Raw genomic sequence first — 24,240 nt, 5'->3', positions numbered from 1 at the left:
GTCACAGAGACAGGGAAGTTCGCATTCCTGCCTTGCCCATGGAAGCTGCTCAGCACATTCTCCTGGAGCCTGGCAGGTGCAGCTCCCCACACTTGAGTCTCAGAAGGAGCTCTTCAGCTCCTTCTCCTTTGGAGATCTGCCCCCCAAACATCAAAGTTCAGCAAGTGCTGTCTTTAATAAGTGAAAAATTAAAAGAAGCTCTTTTATTAAATGTAAACTTTATATGTGGGCTGCGTTAATGTCAGAGAAGTAGGAACTATCATGGAACAGAATGGGTGGGTGGGTTTGTGCTCTGAAAGGCCCAGAAGGGAGATGCTTGTTCTTTTCTAGTTTTCTGGTTTTTCCTTCTCCTCAGAGGTTGACCAGAGCCGGAACAGAACAAGGGCAGAATCAGCAAGAGAAAACAGGTGCAAATGTATGGCATGCAAATACCAGTCGAAAAACTATATGGCTCGAATTCCCTGGTGGTCCAGTGCTGAAAGCACAGGTTTAATCCCTGATCAGAAACTAATATCCCACAAGCCACAAGGTATGGCCAAACACACACACAGAAAAGCATATGGAGAATGAGATAAACAAACAGATGCTATTTCATACATTTTGTAAAACAAAGGAGTGGCAGTGAGACTTGATGAGTGGTTCAGGACTCACACTAGACTGTATGAGGAGATAGATGTAGATTTGGAAGAGAGAACAATGATGGAAGTCAGGAAAGTTGGCTTGAGGGGTTAAAATTGCTTCTGGACAAGAGTAATGTCAATAGTAATAACATCAATAAAAATAATGATAGTAATTATAATGGCAAGCTAGAATAAGAATAACTAATTAATAATAATGTATCAATAACTGACCAGGTACCAGAACTGGTCTACATGTTGCTATTCTTTAGTTGCAAAGTTGTGTACAACTCTTTTGCACCCCCATGTAGCCCACCAGGCTCCTCTGTCTATGAGATTTCCCAGGCAAGAAGACTGGAGTGAGTTGCTATTTCCTTCTCCAGGGGCTTTTCCTGACCCAGGGATCAAACCCACGTCTCCTGCATTGGCAGGTGGATTCTTTACCACTGGGTCACCAGGAAAGAGCTTTATATATATTAACTTTCAATAAATGCTTTGAGATAGACGCTACTATGCTACCCATTTTTAAAATGAGGAAACTGAGACACAGATTGGTCAGCCTGCCAAGTTTACATAGATGGCAGACAGCATGGCTGGTATTTGAACAGGGGATGCCAAACTGCAGTGCACAAGACCCTAACCCACGTGTTATATGACAGCACAGAAGCTGAATTTGGGGTATGCTGCCCACTGTGTGTAAAATCAGATAGCATGGGAAGCCATTCCCTTGCAGAGAGCTCCAAGGGCAGAAGGCCTGAGTTATCCCTTTGAGTCCATGGCTCCATAGATGTGCACGTGCTTGGAAAATGTTTTTCCAGTTTACTCTGAGAAGGAGAGATTCAGAATTCAGTAGGGATTTTGCTGCCAGTTCAGTTCTGCCTCTCAATTTTTTTGACTCTTTGTCACCCCATGGACTGCAACAGGCCAGAATTCCCTGTCCATCACCAACTCTCGGAGTTTGCTCAAACTCGTGTCCATCGAGTTGGTGATCTGGATTTTGCTCCATTCAGATGCAAAAGGACCCAGCATGCATTACAGTGGGTCAGGAAACAAACCCCAGGGGCCTTCCTGAACAGCAGCACTTGGGTTAGTCTTAATGGGCAGTAGTGGCACTGGGATCTGGGAAGACCTGGACCCTACACAGACTTTCATTCTGACACTTCTTAGAAGCCAGGCATGCTCCTCACCCTGGCATGTAAATACAGAATTGAAGATTCTGTGAGCAGTGGATTCTGACTTCAGCTGGCTTTAAGCTACCTTGAGTAGTACTGATCAGTCATAGACTTAAGTGTGAGGGCTCCACTGGGGAATACAAACTATGCAGGAGGGAGGTTGTCACTAAAGACCATCTGGTCCCATCACCCTATGGTTACGAAGCAGGACACCCTCTCCAGTGTGCTCCCCACCACTGTGCCTTTTCCATCCTCTTTTTCCACAGTTTTTGCCCTACACTCTCCTCCAGAGAGTGCCCCTCACCTCTCCAGTGCTCCCCCTCCCCTCATCTCCATGGCACTGTTGTCTCAGACTCTGTCCCAAAGCTACCATTCTTGAGCTGCTACACCAACCATCTCTTAAGGGAATGAGTAATCCAGATCTTGTCCCTCACTGGGAACAATGGGACTTGGGATGGTCTTGGCTGGGTGATGCCTGTTGCCTAATCATCTTTTAACAGGCAATCAAAATCCTTTTAGTTCAGCACACTCCCTCATGAGACATATCACTGCACAACCGATTCCTTCTAGCAGTTTGGAGGGGTGTGCATATGTGTGCGTGTGTGTGAGTGTGTGTGTGTTCATTCTTACCTCTGCCAGCCCACAACTGATCTTTGCAGTGATCCATGCTTCCAACCTCAAACTAAGAAACTGACATAGAGAAGAATCAAAGAGGTGGATAGTCAAACAGTCTGTAGACAATTTATAGAACTGCAAAACTTACTCTAGCTGCTACTAGAAGCAACAAGAAGGCATAAAATAACCATCAGCTTATATCTGCACCCTACACCTCACCAAGAACAGACACAGACACGATTCCCACAAGAGTCCTGAGAACTAAGCTGTTTTCAAGCCATTTTATGAAACATAAAACTGAGACTCAGAGAGATTCAGCATCTTAAATACTCCAGCTTGGAAAAGACACATCTGGGACTAGAAGTTGAGTTTTCTGGTTCTGATTCAAGTGTTATTCCTCTGAAACTGGAGAAGAGCTCAAGAATGGGCTAGGGGAATTGGTTCCTGTAAATGAGTGGGAAGAGAATCCCTCCAAGATGCCACCATCTAACCTGCCTATCAAAAAAGTGAGAAGGCAGACCCAGAGATGTCAAAAAATTTTCCCAAGTCATATGGTCAATTCCTGGGATTCCTCCAATTCCTGAATCAAACTTCCATTCTCTTTTCACTGCTTACTTTTGAGGTCACCTCAAACGACTGGAAACTGAAATGCTGCCTGCTCACCAAGTTCGTGTCCTACCGAGTCCCCAGGATGGTGATGAGTGTGTGGTGATATTAAGAAGCAAAGATGGGAGAAAGACAATAACCACAAGCCCTCATTTCTGGCTTATTTGTGTTCCCTGCACTTATAAAAGTAAAGGCAAAATGCAACCAGAAGGAAATACTAACAATGACAGGCACCAGTCATGTGGTAGGAGCTACAATTCGTTTAAAAATCACAAAAAGTCCCTGTGGCAAGAGTTATTAGCCCCATTTTAAAGAAAGGACATCATAGAAACCTGTTGTATAGTACAGGGAGCTCAGCTTGGTGCTCTGTGATGACCTAGAGGGTTGGGATGGGGTAGGAGGACAGAGGCTCAAGAGGGAGGAGATCCGTGTGTACATACAGCAGACTCACTTTGTTGTACAGTAAAAATTAACATAACATTGTAAAATTGTTATCTTCCAATTTTTTAAAAAAAAGACATTTTATGTTCATAAATATGTGCCCAGGTGGTAACTGACAAGGCCAGCTCATTAGACTCAAGTACATGCCTTCCTTCATCCATCCCATGGGTCTCATCTTGCCATTGGCCTGCCTCCACCACCTGCATCACTATCAGCTTTATCACCCTCTTACCAGGGCTCACACGTTGCCCAGGCCAAATTATCTTCTTCCCTTTTTCTCTGTGCCACTCCATCTTCCAAGCCTACTTCTACTCTTCTCTAAAAGACCTTCAAGTTGCCTTGGCAACTGTCTTCAAACTCCTGCCCATAGTCAAGATCTCAATTCTTCAGCTTCTGGGCCTGAATATCTGTTTTTGGTCTAGCAGGCCTTGAAGACAGATGCCTATATCTCGTCTGTTCCACTAAGCAGTGGACAGGTCCACTCCTCCAGGGAGTGTTCCTTGATTAACACCACTCAGTTGCTCCACTGGTTTCTTTTCCAAAGTTCAGTTGCTGCCAGATTCAAATGCATATTGATGTATAGGTTGGCTCATTTTCACTCGGGTGCATATGTGTTTGCTGTCTCTCAGTTGCTTTGTCAGCCTTCTGAAAGCAAGACTAAGTCCTCTGTGTCTTTGGGTGCCTTCTCAGCCCTGTTCTTTCCCCAGCTTCCCACAGGATTTCCTGTCCCTGAGGGGTACCCCTAACAGTGCCAGACAGAGTGCCGGAGCACCTCCAATCCCCAGGATCTTCACACACACTCCCCAGAACTGATCACTGAGATGAGGCTGTCACAGGTAGGCTGAGGGGAGAGGGAGGAGCAGTGTGGTGTTATTTTGAGAGCTTTTCAAGGGATGGGACTGAGAAAAGAGTCAAAGAGAAACATGCAATGACAAGCCACCCAGCCCTGCGGGACTCCACCAGGGACGTGGGAGAAGAAAATTTCAGGGCAGTGGGGAAAGCAAAAGCCTGGAAGGCCTAAAGGAGAATCACAGACAATGGGAAGGCGGGGTGAGATGTTGAAAGCCGGCAGTCAGCAGAGCAAGGGCCGAGGCTCCTTACACAGGGGAGACAGGTGAAGAGCTAGGGGCAGCCTGTTCCAAGATTGACAACAAAGGAGGCCCCCAGCAGTCACCCACTGGCAATGCTGGAGCAGAGCAGAGGCCAGAAAAGAGGAAGTTCAAGATGAGTATGTGGAAGAAGAGGGGTAGGGATTGTCTTACTTTGAGGCATAGTCTACCTCCTGACTGCAAATTTCTAGCTGTGTGACCCTAGGCAGGTCACTTACCCTCTCTGATCTTGCTTTCCTCATCTATAAAATAGAGATTATATCTAACTTACAGGGAAACTGAAGTGTAGTAGATGATAGAGAGAGGGAGCAGGGATTCTCTCTCTCGCCTTTGCATTTGGAAGGACCTAGAAGAAGACATAATAATCAGGAAAAGCTTTGGAACAAGCCCCATGGTTCACTGAAAACAGTGAAAAGACCTGGAAAGGAAGTTCAAGTTCTTGAAATGAGGGCATCTTGTGAGAAGAAACCTAAGGGAATCATGGGGTCCATAAATCTGTAATAGGAAGCTAGGGGCCCACCACTACAGAAAGGAATGCTGAGTGCGCCTGAGCTAAAGGGAGTTAGACCAGGATGGTGATGCCTGTGGGATGCCTGCTTTGTTGGGCGATCCCTGGGGCCGGGCACACTGCGACAGGTGTGGAAGCTGGGCCACATCACTGGAACACCCCTAAAAGCCCTTCAGGCATAGCACTGGGATGTTCAGAACAGATCCTCCAAGCTGGAGAAGCTCCCAGCATCCCAAGTTCCCAACTCAGCCTTGCAACAGAGCATTGATCAATCTGAAGACATACAATTTCCAGGACTGATCAGAAAGCTGATAAAAACCAGGGCAGTGGTTCTAACAAAAGAATGGGAGTTACACTGAGCTTGAAGAGGAACCATCAGAGCCCCTGGCTTATAATTTGAAGACACCTCCTGGGCCAAAGGGCCAGTCACTGAGGGTGAGGCGACATTCTTTACAGACTTCCTTAAACCAAAGACTTTCCCAGCCCAGAAACGTATGCCTTGTCAGACAGAGTGAGAATTTTATTGAGCCGTGGTTGCTCCTCCTCTTCACTGTGTCTCAAGATAGAAATCTATGTAGATGAGAAGCTGGTGGGATTACATTTAGATTCCCAGAGCTCCCCGCCCTGCCCCAGCCTCTCAGAGGGAGGGTCAGCTAGCACACTCTCCCTGGGAGTCTTTCTGCCCTGGGTGCCGTGCTCCCGCCTGTCTGCCCCTCTGCTGGTGGGTGGATGGGTCTGCTTGGCTCTCCCTCTGAGTATCTGCCTTGCAGGAAAAGCGTGGACCAGAAACAGGGATGGCACACCTTATGGCCCGTGGAAGGGACCATGTGTGATCTCCACAGCAGTTTCCCAATGCCAGTGAGGGTCATCTGAGAGAATGCATGTGAAAGCATTTTGTACATAGTAAAGGACTGTGGCCCCATTCATGTTTTTCACCAGGATGAGCTAAAGATGAGAGGCATTTGCTTCTGATGGGATCTCTCCTTGTCTCTAACAGAAACAATGTTTGTACCAGGAAACCTCCTCTGGTCTCTGAGCCCAGCCCCATTGTTCAGCCCCAGAATATCCTGTGAAACTTCTCCTTAGAGTACAAGATCCTTCCTTCTCCTTGACCTTCACATCTCACTGCTTTGTAGAATCTCTGTTCCAAGAATCCTTGGATTCAGGCACATAGTTCCCTCCATCTGCCCCCTAGTCTTCCATAATGGGGATGGTCAGGGCTTCTGAAAAGAAAAGGCAGGGCCATGCTTTCTGAGTCAATCCCAACTCCTGCCCAGAAGGAGAAGTATGGGAAAGATGGCCTCTGGTTGGCCTTGCCCTTGTATTTTTTTCCAGAGCCAATTTGGATTCCCTAAGAACATCATATACATCCTACACACGTGCATGATCCCAGGGATAATCAAATCCACACCCTGAAATAGGTCTGGTGATGCCAGAAAACAGTCCTGGTTAAAGAGCTCTTGGCCTCTCCATGACGTGATCCTTCCTTGGCATCTGACCTCAATTTTCCCAAATATAAAATAGAGAGTAGAATTCCTTTTTTCTCAGGCTTCATTGCACAAACTCTTAGGGCAACAAAGACGTGAAATGCTGCCATACACACAACCCCACCCATCCTTCACTCCCTCCCTCAACCTCCTGCCAAATGGTTAGCCAACATCTGCTTACAATGTGCTAAGTCCATGTGGCCTCTCTCACATCAGGATCAATTAAAAGATGCTTCTAATATTGAGCCAAATCTGCTGCGTTCCCACCTGTCCATCTTGGTCATCTCTTCTAGGCTGTTTCTACAGATGAGAAAAAGGAGGCTCTGCACATTATACTCTTCCTGGTCCCCATGCCTGTCCTCGAAGCCAGTTCACTACTCTCTCATGTGCTGTCACCGTCAGCTGAATACTTTCAATCATGTTTCTACTCACTGCTGTTTATCCATGTCTTCCCATCCTGGTCTTTGTGCTCTTTGACTTTGACGTGTAGAAATTGTATTTGTCTGCTCCCTTCATCCCTCCCCTTGGGCAGCCCCTCTGCCCACATTTCCCTTTCCCAGTTCTTGCCCCGCAGGCCTGCCTCCAAGACAGGTGAGATGGGGAGAAACTTCTCCAAGAGAATGTGGGGGTACACATGGGAACACAATGTCTCATCAGAATGAGTTGCAGGTCTGTTTGAATGACTCCCATATCCAAATGCCATCTGTATTCCTTCAGAGAATGAGAAAGCAGGTCACATCTTTTACGTGACTCCTTTACATGGACTCAGAAATATCACAGAGGATAAGGTGATGGCTTAACCTGATCCACCCTGAATTTCTGCATCTCTGCCTCCCTTGGGGACATCAGTTAAAGACACCCCTGACCATAAACTCTGCTGAGTTAATGGCCTCAGCTTCTTCTCTCCCCAGTTCAGTCTCTCCTACCTGGCTGTCCCCTGTCACACACACTTTCACACTTTCTGATCTTCAAGACTCTGAGCAGACCATTCCCCTGTCTGGAGGCCCCTCCGTGACTCCATGTCCATAGCTGCTCTGACTCTGTTCCCCCACTTGTTCTACTTTCCAGCCCTTCAAGTTGGGACCAAACTTCCCTTCCCCAGCGTGTCACCGCCTGTGGTCCCCACTGCTCCTGTGCAGTGGGTCTGCCCCTGTCCTCAATATGGCCTTGCTTCCACCCTCAGGCCAGGGGGTCCATGGGGGCCCACACTCCAATTTCCTCTCCCACTGAACCCTCCCCGTTTGTGTTGTGAGTGCCTTCAGATTCCGAAATGTGTTCATTCAACATCACATTCCCAGTGCATAGGCCACTGCCTGCCGCACAATGGGAGCAAAACAAATTCCTCCTGAACAAATGTGTAACTGACTTTTCAAAGATCAGCCACTTTAAGGTTTATATTAGTATGATTGTGTGTGCAAGGTTTTTGAGGATCAAGTATTACTCATGCAATAAAAAACTAATAAAAGCTGTAAACTTTACTTTTCAATTATGAGTAATTCCAGAAGCCTGCAGAAAGTTTAAAAAAAAAAAAAAAGAGTAAACTCATGTGATCAAATAGCAGTTTGGAGAACACAGAAAATTTATTGTAGAGACACCAGAAATGTCAAGCCCTTCAAGGTACAACCTTCAACCAGGAGATGATGAGGTCACAGTACTTCCTAGGAAACCCACACTGAGTCCAGCAGATGCCTCAAGAGTGTCACTGACATGAATATCGTATTAGGACTCAGCGAACAAGCAGAGGTAAATCCAGATCTAAGTAGCAAAGCCAGCCCTCTCTCAAGGTCCACAAGGCCCCCTTAGTTGGTCATATTTTCCCCATCCTGTCCTCTCCAGCATATCTCAAGTATCTTATATGAGACCCAAAATAAACAGTCAGAGTCTCACAAAGAGAGAATCACAGAGAACAGGAGTCAGGAGGGACTTTGCAATCTGGGAAGAGCATGAAGCTATACCGTGCTAACAACTGGCAGCTTGCACACTAGTTCAGGGTTGAACCGTCCCAAAACCCAAGCGTGATTCTCAAACTCCTCAGGGCTTGAGCACCTGGACAGATCAGTGATGGGCTGAATGTGCCCAGCCTGCTGGGCAATTCTCCAGAGGGTCATTATGAAGCAGAGTTCAGGAGGGCCACACTTCCAAAGAATGGAGCTTCTAAAGGAAGTCAGGACGGAATAGAGCCAGACTGCAGTCCATCGACTCCTTCACTCACTGCTAGTTACAGTCCTCCCTGTGGACAAGCATTTCTGCTCTCTGGATACCCCGTCTTGGGCTGTTAACCCAAGGGATAATGTTTCCTGACACAGAGATTCAGAATCAGGACTAGACAGGACTCACAGGTGTCAGATGGGTAAATCCACACTCTCCAGCAACAGCAATGGATGGGGCTACAGACCAAGAGGCAGGAATTGACCCCTGGCACAAAAGTTCTCCTTACCAAGCTGGCCTGCCTTGTCCTCAGCTACTCACCCAAAGACCTCATTTTCAAGTCCCCTGAGGCAGCGTTCCCCAACCTTTTTGACACCAGGGATTAGTTTCGTGGAAGACAATTTGTCCCTGGACCAGAGGGTGGGGGGAGATGGTTTCTGGATGATTCAATTGCATTACATTTATTGTGTATCTTATTTCTACTATTATTATATCAGCTCTACTTCAGGTCATCAAGCTAATATTAGATCCTGGAGGTTGGGAACCCCAGCCCTAAGGAATGGATTACTCACAGAGAAGCCCAGGTGCAAGAAGGGGAGCCTGGAGTGAGAAAAAGAGCCTGGAGTGAGAAACCTGGTATACTCGACATCAACTCTCCATAATCTGCAAGTGTCCCCAAGGACAGAAACAGGGCCAGCTGAGGCATCTGACTTGAGAATGTGCCCGGCTGTGTTTGGACTACCGGTCAGTGCCCTCCAAATAGAGATCTCTGTTTGGGGTTATCCACCTGATTCCCTGTCTAGAGTGGAATGTATTGGCAAAACTGCTGAGACCCATCGGGAAAAGGTAAGGGGATGGGGGTCAGGAAGGGCGTGGCGGGTGGCGGGCAGGAGGCAGTGCTTGTGAGGCGTTGCAGAAGGCTGGCGTCCCGGAAGCCTGGCGCTCTACTCCAGGACTCGCCTGTGGGAGGTGCTGGTAGACGTTTGGATTATCTGCATTCCGGAGGTGCCGCCTTTTCTGCCCCAGTACTTGCTGCTACTTATGCTAATCCCTCCGTGGCTCCCACCGCCGCTCTCATAACCGCCTCCACTGCCCCCTCGAGAGCCCCCTCCGTAGCCGCCCGAGCCCCCGCGGAAGCCGCCGCCGCCGTAGCCTCCACTGCTGCTGCCGCCGGCGTAACCTCCGCCTCCGCCGTAACCTCCAGAGCCCCGGGCACCTCCGCCGATAGTGAGCTGGCTGCTCTGCACAGCTGTGGGGGCAAGGACAGCCCACACGGGGGTCAGAGGATTGGGCAGGGCGGACCTGCCTGCACCTGCCCTCGGAGCAGCCCCCTACATCCTTCATCACTGGCAGCATCTGACTTGCCAAAAGGATGGATGAAAGTCTCCCCCATTTCAGAAGTATTCCTCCTAATACAAAGGGATGTCAGGGCGCATTTTCGTTATTGCTACACCCTGAAGAATTCTAAGCCACTTCTGATTATTAGGCATCATAAAAATCAAAATAAAGGAGAAGTAAGGTCGTATATTATTTCAACCCATTCCTCTGGGCTGTGCAGTTGTCCTTGCTTACTTTGTTTTTCCTTGTGTAGGACTGGACACAAAATGCCTGCTGCCAGATTTCTGCTGGCCAGTCTTCTCATGGGCCCTCCCTCCCCCAGCCCCAACCAGCCCCAATCTTGGGCTCTGCTACTTACAGATGCTCACTTGGCTCTGCAGCTCCCCTGACATCCTGTAAAAACCAAGGGGCACACAGTCAGTATTATCCGCAAAGCCTGAAGGAAAGCAATCATCAGCCAGGAGACATCAGGAGCAGGGGAGGTGTGTTGGGAGCAGGGAGGTCAGGGAACCAGTGCAGGCAGAGGGGATTTGAAGCATTTTCGTGAAGCCTTTTAGCATTGGGGGTCACCACCTGGCTGCGGTGGCTTAAGTTGTGGTATTAGGGACATTGCGCTGGGGAACAGGACAATGATGACAATGACGCTGCCCACTCACACATCCTCTGCTTCTGACTTGAACGTTTCTGCTCACCCTGAGCTACCCATCTTCCCAGGAAAGCTGCTGCTGCTGCTGCTAAGTCACTTCAGTCGTGTCCAACTCTGTGCACCCCCATAGACGGCAGCCCACCAGGCTCCCCCGTCCCTGGGATTCTCCAGGCAAGAACACTAGAGCGGGTTGCCATTTCCTTCTCCAATGCAGGAAAGTGAAAAGTGAAAGTGAAGTTGCTCAGTCGTGTCTGACTCAGCGACCCCATGGACTGCAGCCTACCAGGCTCCTCCATCCATGGGATTTTCCAGGCAAGAGTACTGGAGTGGGGTGCCATTGCCTTCTCCAATTCCCAGGAAAGCTGGGATTGTATAAATAGGGACTCTCTAAAAAATCCCACTGCTCCAGGGCTGCAGCCTGCCTGCGCTCTGGCCCGGAGACACAGCCCACCTGCTCTCCTCGCCCTCCAGCAGCTTGCGGTAGGTGGCAATCTCCACGTCCAGGGACAGCTTAGCTCCAAGCAGCGCCTGGTAGTCACGCAGCAGGCGGGCCAGCTCCTCCTTGGACTGCTGCAGGGCGGCCTCCAGGTCCTGCAGCTTCTGCTGTGCATCCTGGAGGGCCTGGTGTCCCCTCTCCTCTGCATCAGAAATGATGGTGTGCATCTGCTCGATCTACTCGGGAGACAGTCAAGGAGAAGAACCATGTGGGGCATGAGTTTCCAGAGCTTCATGAGGCAGAGGGTTATGGGAGGTAGAAGCTCTCTCTGAGAGAGAGCCACCCTGAGCATCCATCTCACCTGCTTCTTGACATTGCCAATCTCTGCCTGCAGCCTCTGGATGGTGAGGTTGAGTTCGGAGATCTCTGTCCTACTGGTCTGCAGCTCATCTCCATGTCTTCCCGCTGTGATCTGGAGCTCCTGGTACTGAGGGTCAAGGGCAGCATCATGGTCAGCCTGCTGCTCATCACACACTTCTCCAGGAAAGAGTGAGTCTGCCTTCCCAGACCCTGCCCAAGGCTGCTCTCCCCTAGGGAAGGTCCCAGAGTGAGCCTCCCTAGAGCTGTGATCCCCCATACACACACTTACACTTGTACCAAACCTCCCTCATTTGAACTGTGACACCACACACACACACACACAGAGGCACCTATATCTCGAGACAGAGTTTCAGAATCAGAACCAAACAAGACAAACCTACTTCTTGATACAACTTTTTACCTCCTTTTTCCCACATCTAAACTTTGCCCATACTGGGCCCCTCTCACTTTTCCCATCCCACCATATTCCTTCCTCCCCTTTTCCAGAATGATTTCTCTAACACTCAGGACCTTACTTCTTCAGAGGCCCTCAGCATGTTCCCTCTTTATTCACATGTTCCTCTCTACCTCCATTCCTGTGTCTATGGGCCCCATCATGAGGACCTCCGCCTGCAGGCCGTTGGCAAAACCGGGGCTCAGTGACTGTTACAGAGGAAGCAGAGTGGGGTGCCTCTGAAGAAAACAAGGGAGAGCGTGGGCTCGAGTGCATCTCTGCATTCTGAAGTCTTCACTGTTGACCATCTGTCTCCCCCGTCTGGCACTCAGAACACCTGCCTACAGGACAGTGGGATAGAGGCCAGCCACGATTGGAGTTGGTCACAAGTAATCCACAAAGCAAATCTCCAGCGCCAGCTGTTCAGAATTTAGTGACCGGCCTTTGACTCTTAACTGCAGTGTTCGCCCTCCAGAAAGTTCCGAGTCCATTTATGTTAAACAAGTCACTGAGGATTTGCCCCAAAATTTAGCTACGAAGATGTTTATCTGAAAACTGGAGACATATTCTTACCATGAAGTACCACACTGCTCTTAAAAATGATGTCAAATAGTTAATGTCAGAGAAAGGTATTCGCAAGTAATAAACAAAATAGAAAAATATAAAAAGATATTTTTAAAGATATCATTATGAAAAAATAAGAAAACATCATGGTGGCTGAGAGCATGGATGTGTAGATGGTACACCTGAATTTAATTAAGTTCTGCCTCTGCTACTTCCAAACCATAAGAGCCAAGGGAAATTGGTAACCTCATGCTCTGTTATTGGTAAAACAATAAAAGAATCTTTACCTCATAGCGTTGTTGTAAGGAGTAAATGAAGTTCTGTGTATAACAGGACTTAGTGCAGTGCCTGATATGTGTGAGTTTTTAATAAAGGTTAGCTACAAAGAACGAGTGGAAAATATGCTGACATATTCATATTGGTAGTGGGATATGAGTAATCTTTAGCTGTAATCTTGAAATTTTCTATAGCAAACATGTTTTACTTTAGAAATAAGAAAAAGACAATACAAGTTCTGGGAGGTATGCTCGGTTCGGGGTACCAGGCCTGGGCTGGGGATAGAGATGCTCACCTTGGTCTGGTACAGGGCCTCAGCCTCATCCTTGCTCCTTTGTGCAATCTCCTCATACTGAATCCTCACGGCATCGATAATGCTGTCCAAATCCAGGGAGCGGTTATTGTCCATGGACAGGATGACGCTGGTGTCGGTGATGTTGGTCTGCATCTGAGACAGCTCCTGCAAGGCATGGAACACAGGCTGATTTCTTCCAGTCCCCTCCCAGGACCTCAGTTTCCCTCTACTGCCCCCCCCACCACCACCACCACCAAGGCTTTCTGAGGAAGCCTTGAGAGAGAAAAGTTCTCTAGGAAGAGCTCTTAGAATCACTGTTGTGTGCCCAGAGGGACCTTCACTAAAGGTACAGGCATCTGGATCTAGGCTCAGAGGAGAAGGGAGCCTGAACTCAGAGCCGCCCATCATGCCTTTCCTGGACCCTCCATCCCTCCTTACTCTGGCTTGATCACTATCTTGAGCAGGACCTCCAGCCAGGCAGACTTGTTCCTTAAGATCACATGAGCTCCCAGAGGCAGCAGAAAGGATTCCATGTGTGTAGACGCTCAGACTTGCTTTAGTATCTGGGCTCCACCGCTAACCAGCCAGGTGACTGAGCAAGGAACTGTCTCTCAGTGCCCCTGTTCTCTCATCTATAGACTGGAGATACCCAAGACCCAGTAAAGCTCCCAGCACAGCATGCAGTCCAGAGAAGGCGCCTCCAAGTTAGACCAGGGTTGGGAGGAGTGTGTTATCCGCACCTCTCCAGTCTTCATCTGCATTCCCTTTAAGACCCACACTGCCCTCTTCTGCAGAGTTCCCTGATGGGCCTATCTACTCCCCAGTGCTGATGAAGCTGTCTGGTTGGTTTTACCCCATATGTCCTGGGCATTAACCTTCATTTCCAGACAGAAGCAGAGACTGTTTCACCATCTCCCACCTCCCATCTCCAAGGCCCCACACATGGAACCCTGAGCTTTGGGGGTTGAAACGATTCTGACTCCAGGCCCGCAGACTTGAGGTGACTGGGGAGAGGGATCCCCAGGGGGTAATGTTGGGTGTCAGACCTCCCCTTCTTACAGCCCACACCCCCTGACAGATGTAGAGAAGAGAAGGGTTTCTTATGAGACCTGAGCTCATTATCTCATAGAAATATTTGAGATATTGACTCACCGATTGAAATAAATATTTCAGGAAATCGACCTCCTCATTCAGGGTGTCTGCCTTGGACTGTAGGTCCACTTTGCTCAGATAAGCAGAATCCACATCCTGAACAGTAAGCGAAGACCGTCTGACTTGGTTGCCCTGCCACCAGCTGTCTGGCAGCCTTGGGCAAATGGCAAAGCCTCTCTGGGTTTATTTCCTAGCCTGCAAATTTCCTCCCCTCAGTCAAATAAAGGGCCGGCAAACCTGGGCTTTCCTGGCCAGAAGGAAGCTTTCATCAGCTCCTCATCCTGGCCAGTCATGCAAAACACCCCAGGTCCTAAGGCCCCCACACAACACACTCACATGCTGCCCATTAATTTAATTCCACTTTCAGGACCCTGGAGAGATTAAAAACTCAAAAACTTTTCAAGATTCACATTAGCAACACACTTTTGAGACTTACTGCTTCAGGGTCAGGGCCCCAGCATTTCGGGAACACCCTCAACAAGCTGGCCCCCAAACTCACCTGTCCACCCCTCCATTCTACTGCATCCCAAAGGAGTCCCTGCCTCTTCTCAGCCTCCTGAACCCACAGTCCCCCTCTGGACACCCCCATCCCTCACCTTCTTCAGGACAACAAATTCATTCTCGCTGCTGGTCCTCCGGTTGATTTCTTCCTCATACCTGTTGCGGGGAGGTCAGAAACACAGACAGGCTGCAAGGGCTGACCTCGGCTCCTTGAGATTTTTCCTTGCAGTGGGAAGCTCGGAATCACCCAAACTTTTATGGTCCTGGACTCTGGCTGTCCCCTGCCAGGGCCTGCCACTCTCATTGACTAGCAGCTGGAGCCATCTCCTGGCTCTCCAGGTCAACAGAGGGCACAACCCCCCAGTGTGGAAAATCTAGAGCCACATAGAACATCCCCAAAATGTCCTTTTTATTTTAATATCTTACCTTTGTACGTTTGTCCAGTTCGATCATTTTTTTAAATGAGAACCTAAATAACAACCACTTTTACTAAATTTTTTAAAAGAGAGAAAAATTTCACCTGCCATTCTGTCCCATCACCTTCAGTGTGCATTTCATTTCCCCCTTGTTGACTCACACACATGTGACTGCTCAATGCAGTAAGCACGTCAAGGTGATGTTAAGAGAAGCACCCTACAGCCCCAGCAAGCGGGGGCGGGGGGGGGAGGCGCAGGGGGGAGGCTGCTCAGTTGCCTGTATGGGACAGGAGCAGCTGACCTAGAATTAAGCAAGTCATGTCACTCCTACCATTATTACTAATAATAGCTAGTGCGTGTTGAGTGCTTCATATGTGCAAAAACAGTCTAAGAACTATTAAGAATATTTTATCTAAACCAGTGATTCCCCATATGTGGCTCCCAGGCCACCAGCATCAGCATCACTTGGAAGCATATTAGAAATAAAAGGTCTCTGGGCCCATCCCAGACCAATCTGATTTCAACAAGCTGATGCATGCTCAAATTTGAGAGCCACAGATCTCCCTCTCACAATAGTTCAGCAAGGAGGGTACTCACTATCCCTACTTTACTAATGTGAAAACCAAAGGCTTAGAAAGATGCCTTTGCAGGCAGTCAGAAAGTGATGAAGCCCACACTGGAACCCAGGCTTGTGTGACTCCAACATCCATGAAGATCCTCTGCTTCCCCTCCCCACCCAATACAACTGAGAGCTGACTGGCAATATCATCTTTCCGGGGCTACCGTGTGCAAAATGGTGCCCATGCAGTTGTGCAGTGGTGCAGAGCCTGCCTGGCTGCGCCTGATGTCCAGGGCCCCGCCACTCCTCACCCATTCACAGTAAGCCTTGCCCCATAAACCATTCCCCTGTCTTGTTCCTCCCCACCCCTTTGCTCCTCCTGGAGCCTCACTTGTTCTTGTAGTCATCCACAACATCCTGCATGCTCCTGATCTCCAAGCTCTGGCGCATCTGCTCCGCTCTGAGAAAATCCACCTGCTTCTGCAGCTTGCTGATGTAGCTTTCAAAGATGGGCTCCAGGTTGTTGGTCTGAGTCGACGTGTTTACCTGCTGCAGTAGCTCCCATTTTGTCTGGAGCACCTGATTCTGCTGCTCCAGAAATCACACCTAAGAACAGAAAACCTCCAAGTTCACCCCCAAGCCCTGGGTCCAAGAAGCACTCCCACAGGTAGAAGCAGGTGCAGCCCCATAGCATATCCAGACCTCAGAGAATCAGGACACCCCTCCGGGGGTCAGAGGGCTCTCTTTTTCTAGGACCAGGATGCATGAATACAGTACGGCTTCTGATGGTTGACCAATGACTGTAAGGTCAACCTGCCAAAAAATTACACCAATTGAACTCTGCTGTTGAAGGCAAGTCCCCTCCATCCGAGTGGTACCCTGTTTCCTTTGGTTCTGTCAGCTTGCATGGTAGAGTTGTCCATCCCCGCCCTCAGCTCCCCATGCCAACCTCAGGAAATGGTGACCCAGAGCATCTGAAACTCTGGCACACCCAGGGCTCATGTCTCTCTATGGCTGAGACACTTTATGTGATTGAGGAGAAGAGAAAGTAAGAGAAGGGGAGGAATAATTTTGGCTTCAAATATTAAACCGATTCCTGAACACATTAGCCCAGGTGCCCCCATCCTGCAACCCACCACCTCTCCTGCTGCCGAGTGTGTTTCTCAGGAAGGTCACTTCATTTAAATGTTCTCATAACCCAGACAGAATTTTTTTTTAAGTGAAATTTTAGCCATGTTTTTATATTGAAGTGTAGTTGATTAACAATGTTGTGTTAGTTTCAGCTGTACAGCAAAGTGATTCAGTTATACATATACATGTATCTATTCTTTTTCAAATTCTTGAATTAAGAGTTTGGGATTGACATATACACGCTACTATATTTAAAATAGGCACCAACAAGGACTTACTGCATAGTACAGGGCACTCTGCTCAATACTCTGTAATAACCTAAGAGCGAAAAGAATTTTGGACAGAATTTTTAAAGTAAGTATGTTTTTTAAGTTATGTGACTCGTTCTAATGCCCCAAAGTAGGACTTTGACGATGCCTGTGTGTGAGTTGTGTGTGCACACTCAGTTGTGTCCAACTCTTTGCGTCCCCATGGACTGTAGCTTGCCAGGCTCCTCTGTCCGTGGAATTTTCCAGGCGAGAATCCTAGAGCAGGTTGCCATTTTCTCCTCCAAGGGATCTTCCCAACCCAGGGATCGAACCCAGGTCTCCTGCATTGCAGGCAGATTCTTTACCACCTGAGCCATAACTAATCTCATTACTGTGCAATAAACGCTTTTATAAGTATTTCCAAACCCAGGGATCGAACTAGTATTTGGGAAATCCCCATATTGCAGTTTCCTACATTAGCACAGAGGATGGAGAGTAGACCTCACCCTGTGTTCTCACTGCTTCTTCCCCCAAAGCTGTGCACACAAAGGTCAAGTACAGGCTCCAGAAAGCTGGCTGGCTATGCAGATCCAGTCCTGGACTGTCCTTCCCATGGTGATGATCAATTTTTGTCCTACCTCCACCACCCGCCTGCAGGGGGAGCCTCCCCTTCCGTGCCTTAAGTGAAGGACAGTGTATTTCTCCATGTTTTGCTCAGGTGTGTGTACACACACATACACACATACACATACCCACCCACACATACCCACCCACATACACACAAACACACACACACATGCCCTCCAGGATCCGCCCAGGAGATGTGGGGAGTGGTGGGGGAGGAAGCTAACACACTCTTTTGTGTTGTCAGAACAGAACCATGAAGATAGTTCACAATGCTTAAGGAGTTGAGGGGGGACAGAATTCCCAGCCTTGAGACTGTCCATCTGAGCAGCCAGCCCTTGTTAACTTCCTTTGGCTCTGACTGTAGGCTGGAATGTGCCCAGAGAACACTCTTTCCCATGGCTCGTTTTTGTTAGCTTTATCAAAGCAAGAGATAAAGCAGCCGCCCTCACAGCTTGTCCACCCGGTCTGTGACATCCCCGTGAGAAATCCCTGCCACCTGGCCAGTTGTCACTCTAGTGGTGATCCCAGGGAGGGGAGAGACTGGGCGCTCGTTCAATGCTCTGTGTTGTGGGGACCAGAGGTAAGGATCTTATGGTCCCACGGGGAAGCTCCATGTCAAACAATGAGGGGGCAGTGGGACAATTCTGAGTGCTAGGGGTTTAGGCCGAGCCCCCACCCCAGGCGAAGAAACTATGGCTTTCATTGGTCACCCAAACTGCAGAGTCAGAAGCTGACTTCAGGGGGTGCCAGGCAATTTTCATGAGATTTAACCGCTATAAAAATCACTCAAAGCCATCATGATCTTTCCCCAGGGGCCCCCAAACACTGCTGGGCTGTGTCCCAGCAGCAGTACTCAGGAGAAGCCCAGGTAACCCAGATCAAACTTAGCATCACATGGAGTTAAACTTCTTCCTGGGTAAAGCACACCCCACTCAACCGCCTGTGGCCCTCTCCCCCTGCAAATGACACTCCAATCACCTCCTAGTGCCTCCAGCAGCCTAGGTCTCCCCAACCCTTTGCCTGACAAAGTTCTAGTCTCCCTTTAGATCTCAACAGGGTGGCACTCCCTGGGGTCTCCCCTTCATAACCCCCTGTTCTTTTCCCCGTGCCATCTATCATGATTTCAGTCTTTTGTTTTTTAGCACATTCCTCCCTACAATGGGATGTGAGCCCCAAGAAGGCAGGCTTTCTTCTCCAGTGGACACCAGGTGCTAAGACCCATAGATACATAGCTCCCAGCTCAGAGAAGACAGTTCATAAACACCATGGGCTAATGAAATGCTAGGACACTAGCATTGCTGCTAGTGTAGACCATCCACCCTGCTCATTGCCCTAAACACAGGATTCAAGCTCAGCTGAACAAAGCCAGGGCACTGTCTCTGTGGGAAGAACTGGGTCCTTCATCCTGTTTTCCTGGGATCCCTTTCCTTTGCCATTGATTCTAAAAAAAAAAAAAAATTTAATAGCCTTTGTCTTCATTCCCACTCTCTGAGAGCCCAAGTTTGACACCTGAAGGGTTGACTCAATTTTTCATTGAACACAAATTTATTGAGCAGCTATCAAATGCCAGGCAGTATTCTGGGTGCTGGAGATACAGCTATAAATAAAACAGACAAAATCCCTGCATTCCAAAAGTTGACAATCTATTTGAAGAGATGACTATAAGGAAACAAACGTGAACTATACAGTGTGTTGAATGGCTGTAGGGGCCATGGAGAAAAGTAACACACCGATGGGGAGTAGGGATGCTGATATGGGGTACTCCTTTACATAGGGAGATCAGGGAGGCCTCACTGAGACAGCGGTGTGTGAGCAAAGACCTGAAGGAAATGAGGGGTTCAGCTGGACCACTCCTCGGAGGGAGGAGTTCCAAGCAGAGGGAATGGCAAGTGCAAAGGCCCTGAGGCAGGACCATGGTGGGGTACAGGAGGATGAGGGATGCAATAGTGTGCCAGTGAACAAAAGGAAAACAGGGGTAGAGTCAGGGAAGGTGTCCAAGGTCACTGTGCTGAGTGGTACCTTGGTGAGCTAAGCTCCTGCCTTCACTCTGCTCACTAAACCTTGCAGCCTGAGAGTGGTTCTGCCCAGTAGCAGCAATGTGGCCTCAGTCTCACAAAAGCAAGCCAGGAACTAGTAGCAGCTACGGGTTAGAGGGCCAGATCATATAGGACCTTATAAGATCGTGCCTATTATTTCTGATGAGACAGGAAGCCAACAGAGGGTTCAAACGGAGGAGTGATGTGGTATGTTTTTAAAGGATGGCACTGGTGTGATGCTGAGAATAGGCTATACAAGATTAAAGACAAAAGCAGGAAGATCAGGTCAGAAGGTAGGGTCAGAAGCCACTGTGATAGAAGCCTTCTCTCTTCCAGCCAGGCCAGAGCCCTCCTGGATAAGTACTCTCCTCACGGTCATCACAGTCCAGGCCCTTAGGGAAGGGCAGGAAGCCATAGTCACTTGAACCTTGCCCTCAGCCCCATGCCACAAACCTGAAGAGATGTCCTGTTAATGGCAGGCTGCTGCTGCTGCCAAGTCACTTCAGTCGTGTCCGACTCTGTGCGACCCCATAGACGGCAGCCCACCAGGCTCCCCCATCCCTGGGATTCTCCAGGCAAGAACACTGGAGTGGGTTGCCATTTCCTTCTCCAGTGCATGAAAGTGAAAAGTGAAAGGGAAATCACTCAGTCATGTCCGACTCTTAGCGACCCCATGGACTGCAGCCCACCAGGCTCATTCATCCATGGGATTTTCCAGGCAAGAATACTGGAGTGGGGTGCCATTGCCTTCTCCGGTTAATGGCCGGAATCACAATCAAATCAGAGTCTCAGGAGATCATTTGCCCATGGTCACTTCAACAATTCCTGCCTTTGATCTGGCTTGACCTTTCAGTGGTGTCTCCTTCATCTGTCATCTCCTTGTTCCCATCAAGCCCTCTTAGTCCCTGCCTATACCTGAGGTGTGATGATATTCAGCCAAATGCCTCATCCAAGGTGATCAGAAGCAGTCAGAAGCACTTTGATCTGTTGAATTCCTCTTTGGCTGCCTCTGGACCTCAACATTCTTATCCCTCCACCTCCAACTCACCCACTGTGTCCTGGCCCCAGCTTTCACCCAGATATCAGAGGCCAGTACACAGACCAACGGTGGACTTTGGCGATGGCTACCCTGCAGTCAGAGATAGGTCAAGCTTTGGCCTCAACACTGAACTTCTATGAGGCCTGAGGGAATGTCACTGAGCCTGCAGGGGTCTCTGGATCCCAGCATCCCCAAAGGTAAAGAAATTTCTGGGGAGCCTCCAGTGGCTTCCATGCCTCCATCACCTTTGGATAAAAGGAAATGCTGGTGGAAGGTCTTTTCCATATCTCTTCTACGAGCCCCTGCTTGGTGGTTTGGACCTGACCCAATCCAACCTAAGGTTTAAACTAGGGAGAAGGGGTTTATTTTGGCTCCGTCTGGCCTATTCTTGGCCCTGGATGAGCTAAAATGAGGAACTCAGACAGAATCCTATACAGCAGGGTATTGGCTTTCACCCCCAGCAATCCCCACCAGAGTCATCAGCTTGGTTCTGCTGCATTGTGCCCACTTTGCTTCTCTTCCCCTGCTCTGTCTCCGTCTCCACTTCCCTTCTCCTTCCTCTCTTGTGCCATGTTCTCCAGAAATTGTAACCATTTGAAATTTCCTAAAAGTGTCAACCCCTCCAGCCTCCTGGTTCTTCTGCCTGGAAACTCCCTCTGCCCTGAGAACCTGTTTGACTCTTTCTCCACCTTCAAGACCTTTATCAGCCCAGAGCTCATCACACCCTCCTTTGTGCTATGGCCCAGAGAGCATTGTCTCTATCAACACACCTCCCACACACTGTCACAATCCTCCTCCCTTTAGATCTGGGGCTCCTTGAGGGCAGGACCTGTGTCCTTGTCACCCTGCAACACCTGGAGTGTCTGGCATATAACAGATGCTTAGTAAATGTTTGTGGGCTGGATGATTATGTAGGTGGGTAGGTGGATGGGTGGGTGAATGGGTAGATGGGTGAAGAGGTATATGGATGAATGAGTAAATGGATAAATGGGTAGGTGGATGAATGGATGGATGGATGGATGGATGGAAAGTGAAAATGATGAGAGAGATTACATCATGTATTTTGTCTGATGGGTATTTTCATTCCTTGGATCTGCTTTCCTGCCAAAATGAAAAGATAAAGATGAACCCCTCAAGAAGTCAAATTGAGGTCTAAATGAAGTCCATGCTTTCTTAAGGTCCCAGGACACACACACTGGAAGTGACTGTCACCACCAGAGACAATGTGGTGAGAGGCGGCAGGGTACAAGCTCATTTGGTCAGAGCCCAGAGACTGCCTGCCCCTGGGGCACTCACCTTGTCAATGAAGGAGGCAAACTTGTTGTTCAGAACCATGATCTGCTCCCGCTCTTGCATCTTAACCCTCTGAATTTCAGGGTCCACCTCCAGGTGAAGTGGTTGTAAGAGGCTCTGGTTAATGGTCACTTCTTGGATACCCCCTGGGGGACAAGAAGGACCAAAGCCCCCAAGCCCCAAATTGCCACCCCTAAACCCAGCACCGCCAAGACCACCTCCTCCATAGCCACCACCTCCAAAGCCACGACCCCCAAAACCACCACCTCCAAAGCTCCTGCCTCCTCCAAACCCCCCTCCTGCTCCCCCACCATGGCAGAAACCACTGGCGCTTCTCCCCACTAGGCTGATGGAGATGCTTTTACTGCCACCCAGATTGTATAGGCTCCTGGAGGTAAACCCCCTTGCATGGCTCCCATACCCACCACCACCACCGCCACACCTCCCTCGGGCCTGACACATGGACCTCACAGCCCGGCTCCCACCACCAAAGCCCACAGAGGAACCAGCGCTATAAACCCGCCTGCTCCTGGAGCTGAACGCTGACTGGGAGCTAAACTGGTGGCTCATGGCTCCTGGAGCATCCAGAGACGCAGACGAGAGAAAGGGAATAAAAGGAGGCAGAGAGCAGGGAGGGAAGGAGCTATGACTCCTTTGGCGGGAGGTCTGGCTCAGTCCCTATATATACATGCATTTGCTGGGCTGGGCACCTTCTGAAGCCTGGGAGGGGAGTATCTGTGTTTAGTTTGCCTTGCCAGCAACATCTGTTTAAAATCTCACACCTATGAGTTGCAGAAACCGTGCTACAGACAAACTTCCCCAACTCGATTATTTATCATTCATCTCTTGCCATTTAGAGATCAGAATGCAACAGTCCCTGCAGGTCAAGTAGCTGGAAACTTCTATACAGTTTTCCCCCCAAATCTTGATATCTTCTTAAGAAACTCCACCCTGAATTGTTGGTTTGGGGGTGTGTCCAGGAGATCTGGGGCAAATCTAGGGGGAGTCCTGTCTCCTTGCAACCACAGCTAGGACCAGGGTGGAGACTTCACCAGCATTATCCTGGTAGGGCAACAGTAATAATCTTCCTACACCCTGGTTCTGCTCCCCACCGTTATCATCACCCAAATCTTGATCACAGTATTGTGGTCATTGAGTGCGAGTGAAAGCAGGGGACTCTGCCCAAGGCTGCCCACACTTTCTGAGTGCATCATATGTCACTCCATACACTCGGGCTCCTCAAGTGGAAGACAGATGAGGTCCTATGGCACCAAAGGTCTGTGGTGGTAGATTCATTGAGCATCTCGCAGGACTTAACATGGTCTTCTAGACCAAGAGACAAACTATCTTCAGATCTCTCTTTTTTCTTTTTCTTTTCCCATCCCAACCTCTTGTAGACCAATGCTTTTGTGAAATAGGATAAAAATGAATTACCCTTAAAGGGAGATTTCTTTTGTGTGCATGCGTGCTCAGTCATGTCTGACTGTTTACGACCCCATGGACAGTAGCCTACCAGGGTCCTCTGTCCATGGAGCTTTCCAGACAAGAATACTGGAATGGGTTGTCATTTCCTTAGCCAGGGGATCTTCCCGACACATGGATCAAACCCACATTGACCTGCATCTTCTGCATTGACAGGTGGATTCTTTACCACTTAACCACCTGGGAAAACCAAAAGGAGATTTTCTTTAAGGTATATGAAATACAAGCCTCATTTTTTTTTAATTTTTAGGTTAAACAGACCCAAAACTGTTCCATTGCTAAAAGGAAAAATATTTTCAGTTTGTTTCTAAATGATTATTCTCATATTTTGTATGTATCTCCTCTCAAACCAGTAACAAAGCCCCAAACCTGTTCCATTGCTAAAAGGAAAAATATTTTCAATTTGTTTCTAAGTGATTATTCTCATATTTTATATGTATCTCCTCTCAAACCAGTAACAAAGCACCTGTGGACCATATTTTGGAAAGCACTACCCCAGACAGCAAGTGTAGGCAAAGCTCATTCAACATGCATCAGTGTCAGCCTATAAAAAAAATGTGTGTTTGCACTCTAGAACTAAATGGATGGTGACTTTCATCCAAAACTTATAACAATGACAAATATTATTGAGGGGGAAAAGCCCTAAACGTCCAGACTCAGAAAAATGACTAAATGATGGCTTGC

At 48.7% G+C, this 24,240-nt stretch overlaps 1 protein-coding gene across 1 annotated transcript; it reads right to left on the bottom strand.

Moving 5' to 3' along the window:
• Nucleotides 1-9,647: 9,647 nt before the first annotated feature.
• KRT77 (keratin 77) lies at nt 9,648-22,644 on the bottom strand. The gene is given in 9 exon segments (XM_061122550.1): nt 9,648-9,952; nt 10,400-10,434; nt 11,139-11,359; nt 11,485-11,610; nt 13,073-13,237; nt 14,225-14,320; nt 14,821-14,881; nt 16,092-16,306; nt 22,078-22,644. Coding segments are annotated over 9 exon segments (1,791 nt in total).
• Between the last annotated feature and the right edge of the window lie 1,596 nt (nt 22,645-24,240).

The sequence above is a fragment of the Dama dama genome, chromosome 3, assembly GCF_033118175.1.
Source record: "Dama dama isolate Ldn47 chromosome 3, ASM3311817v1, whole genome shotgun sequence".
Lineage (NCBI taxonomy): Eukaryota > Metazoa > Chordata > Mammalia > Artiodactyla > Cervidae > Dama > Dama dama.
Note: the sequence above shows the minus strand (reverse complement) of the source record. Positions and strands in the feature narration are given on the sequence as shown.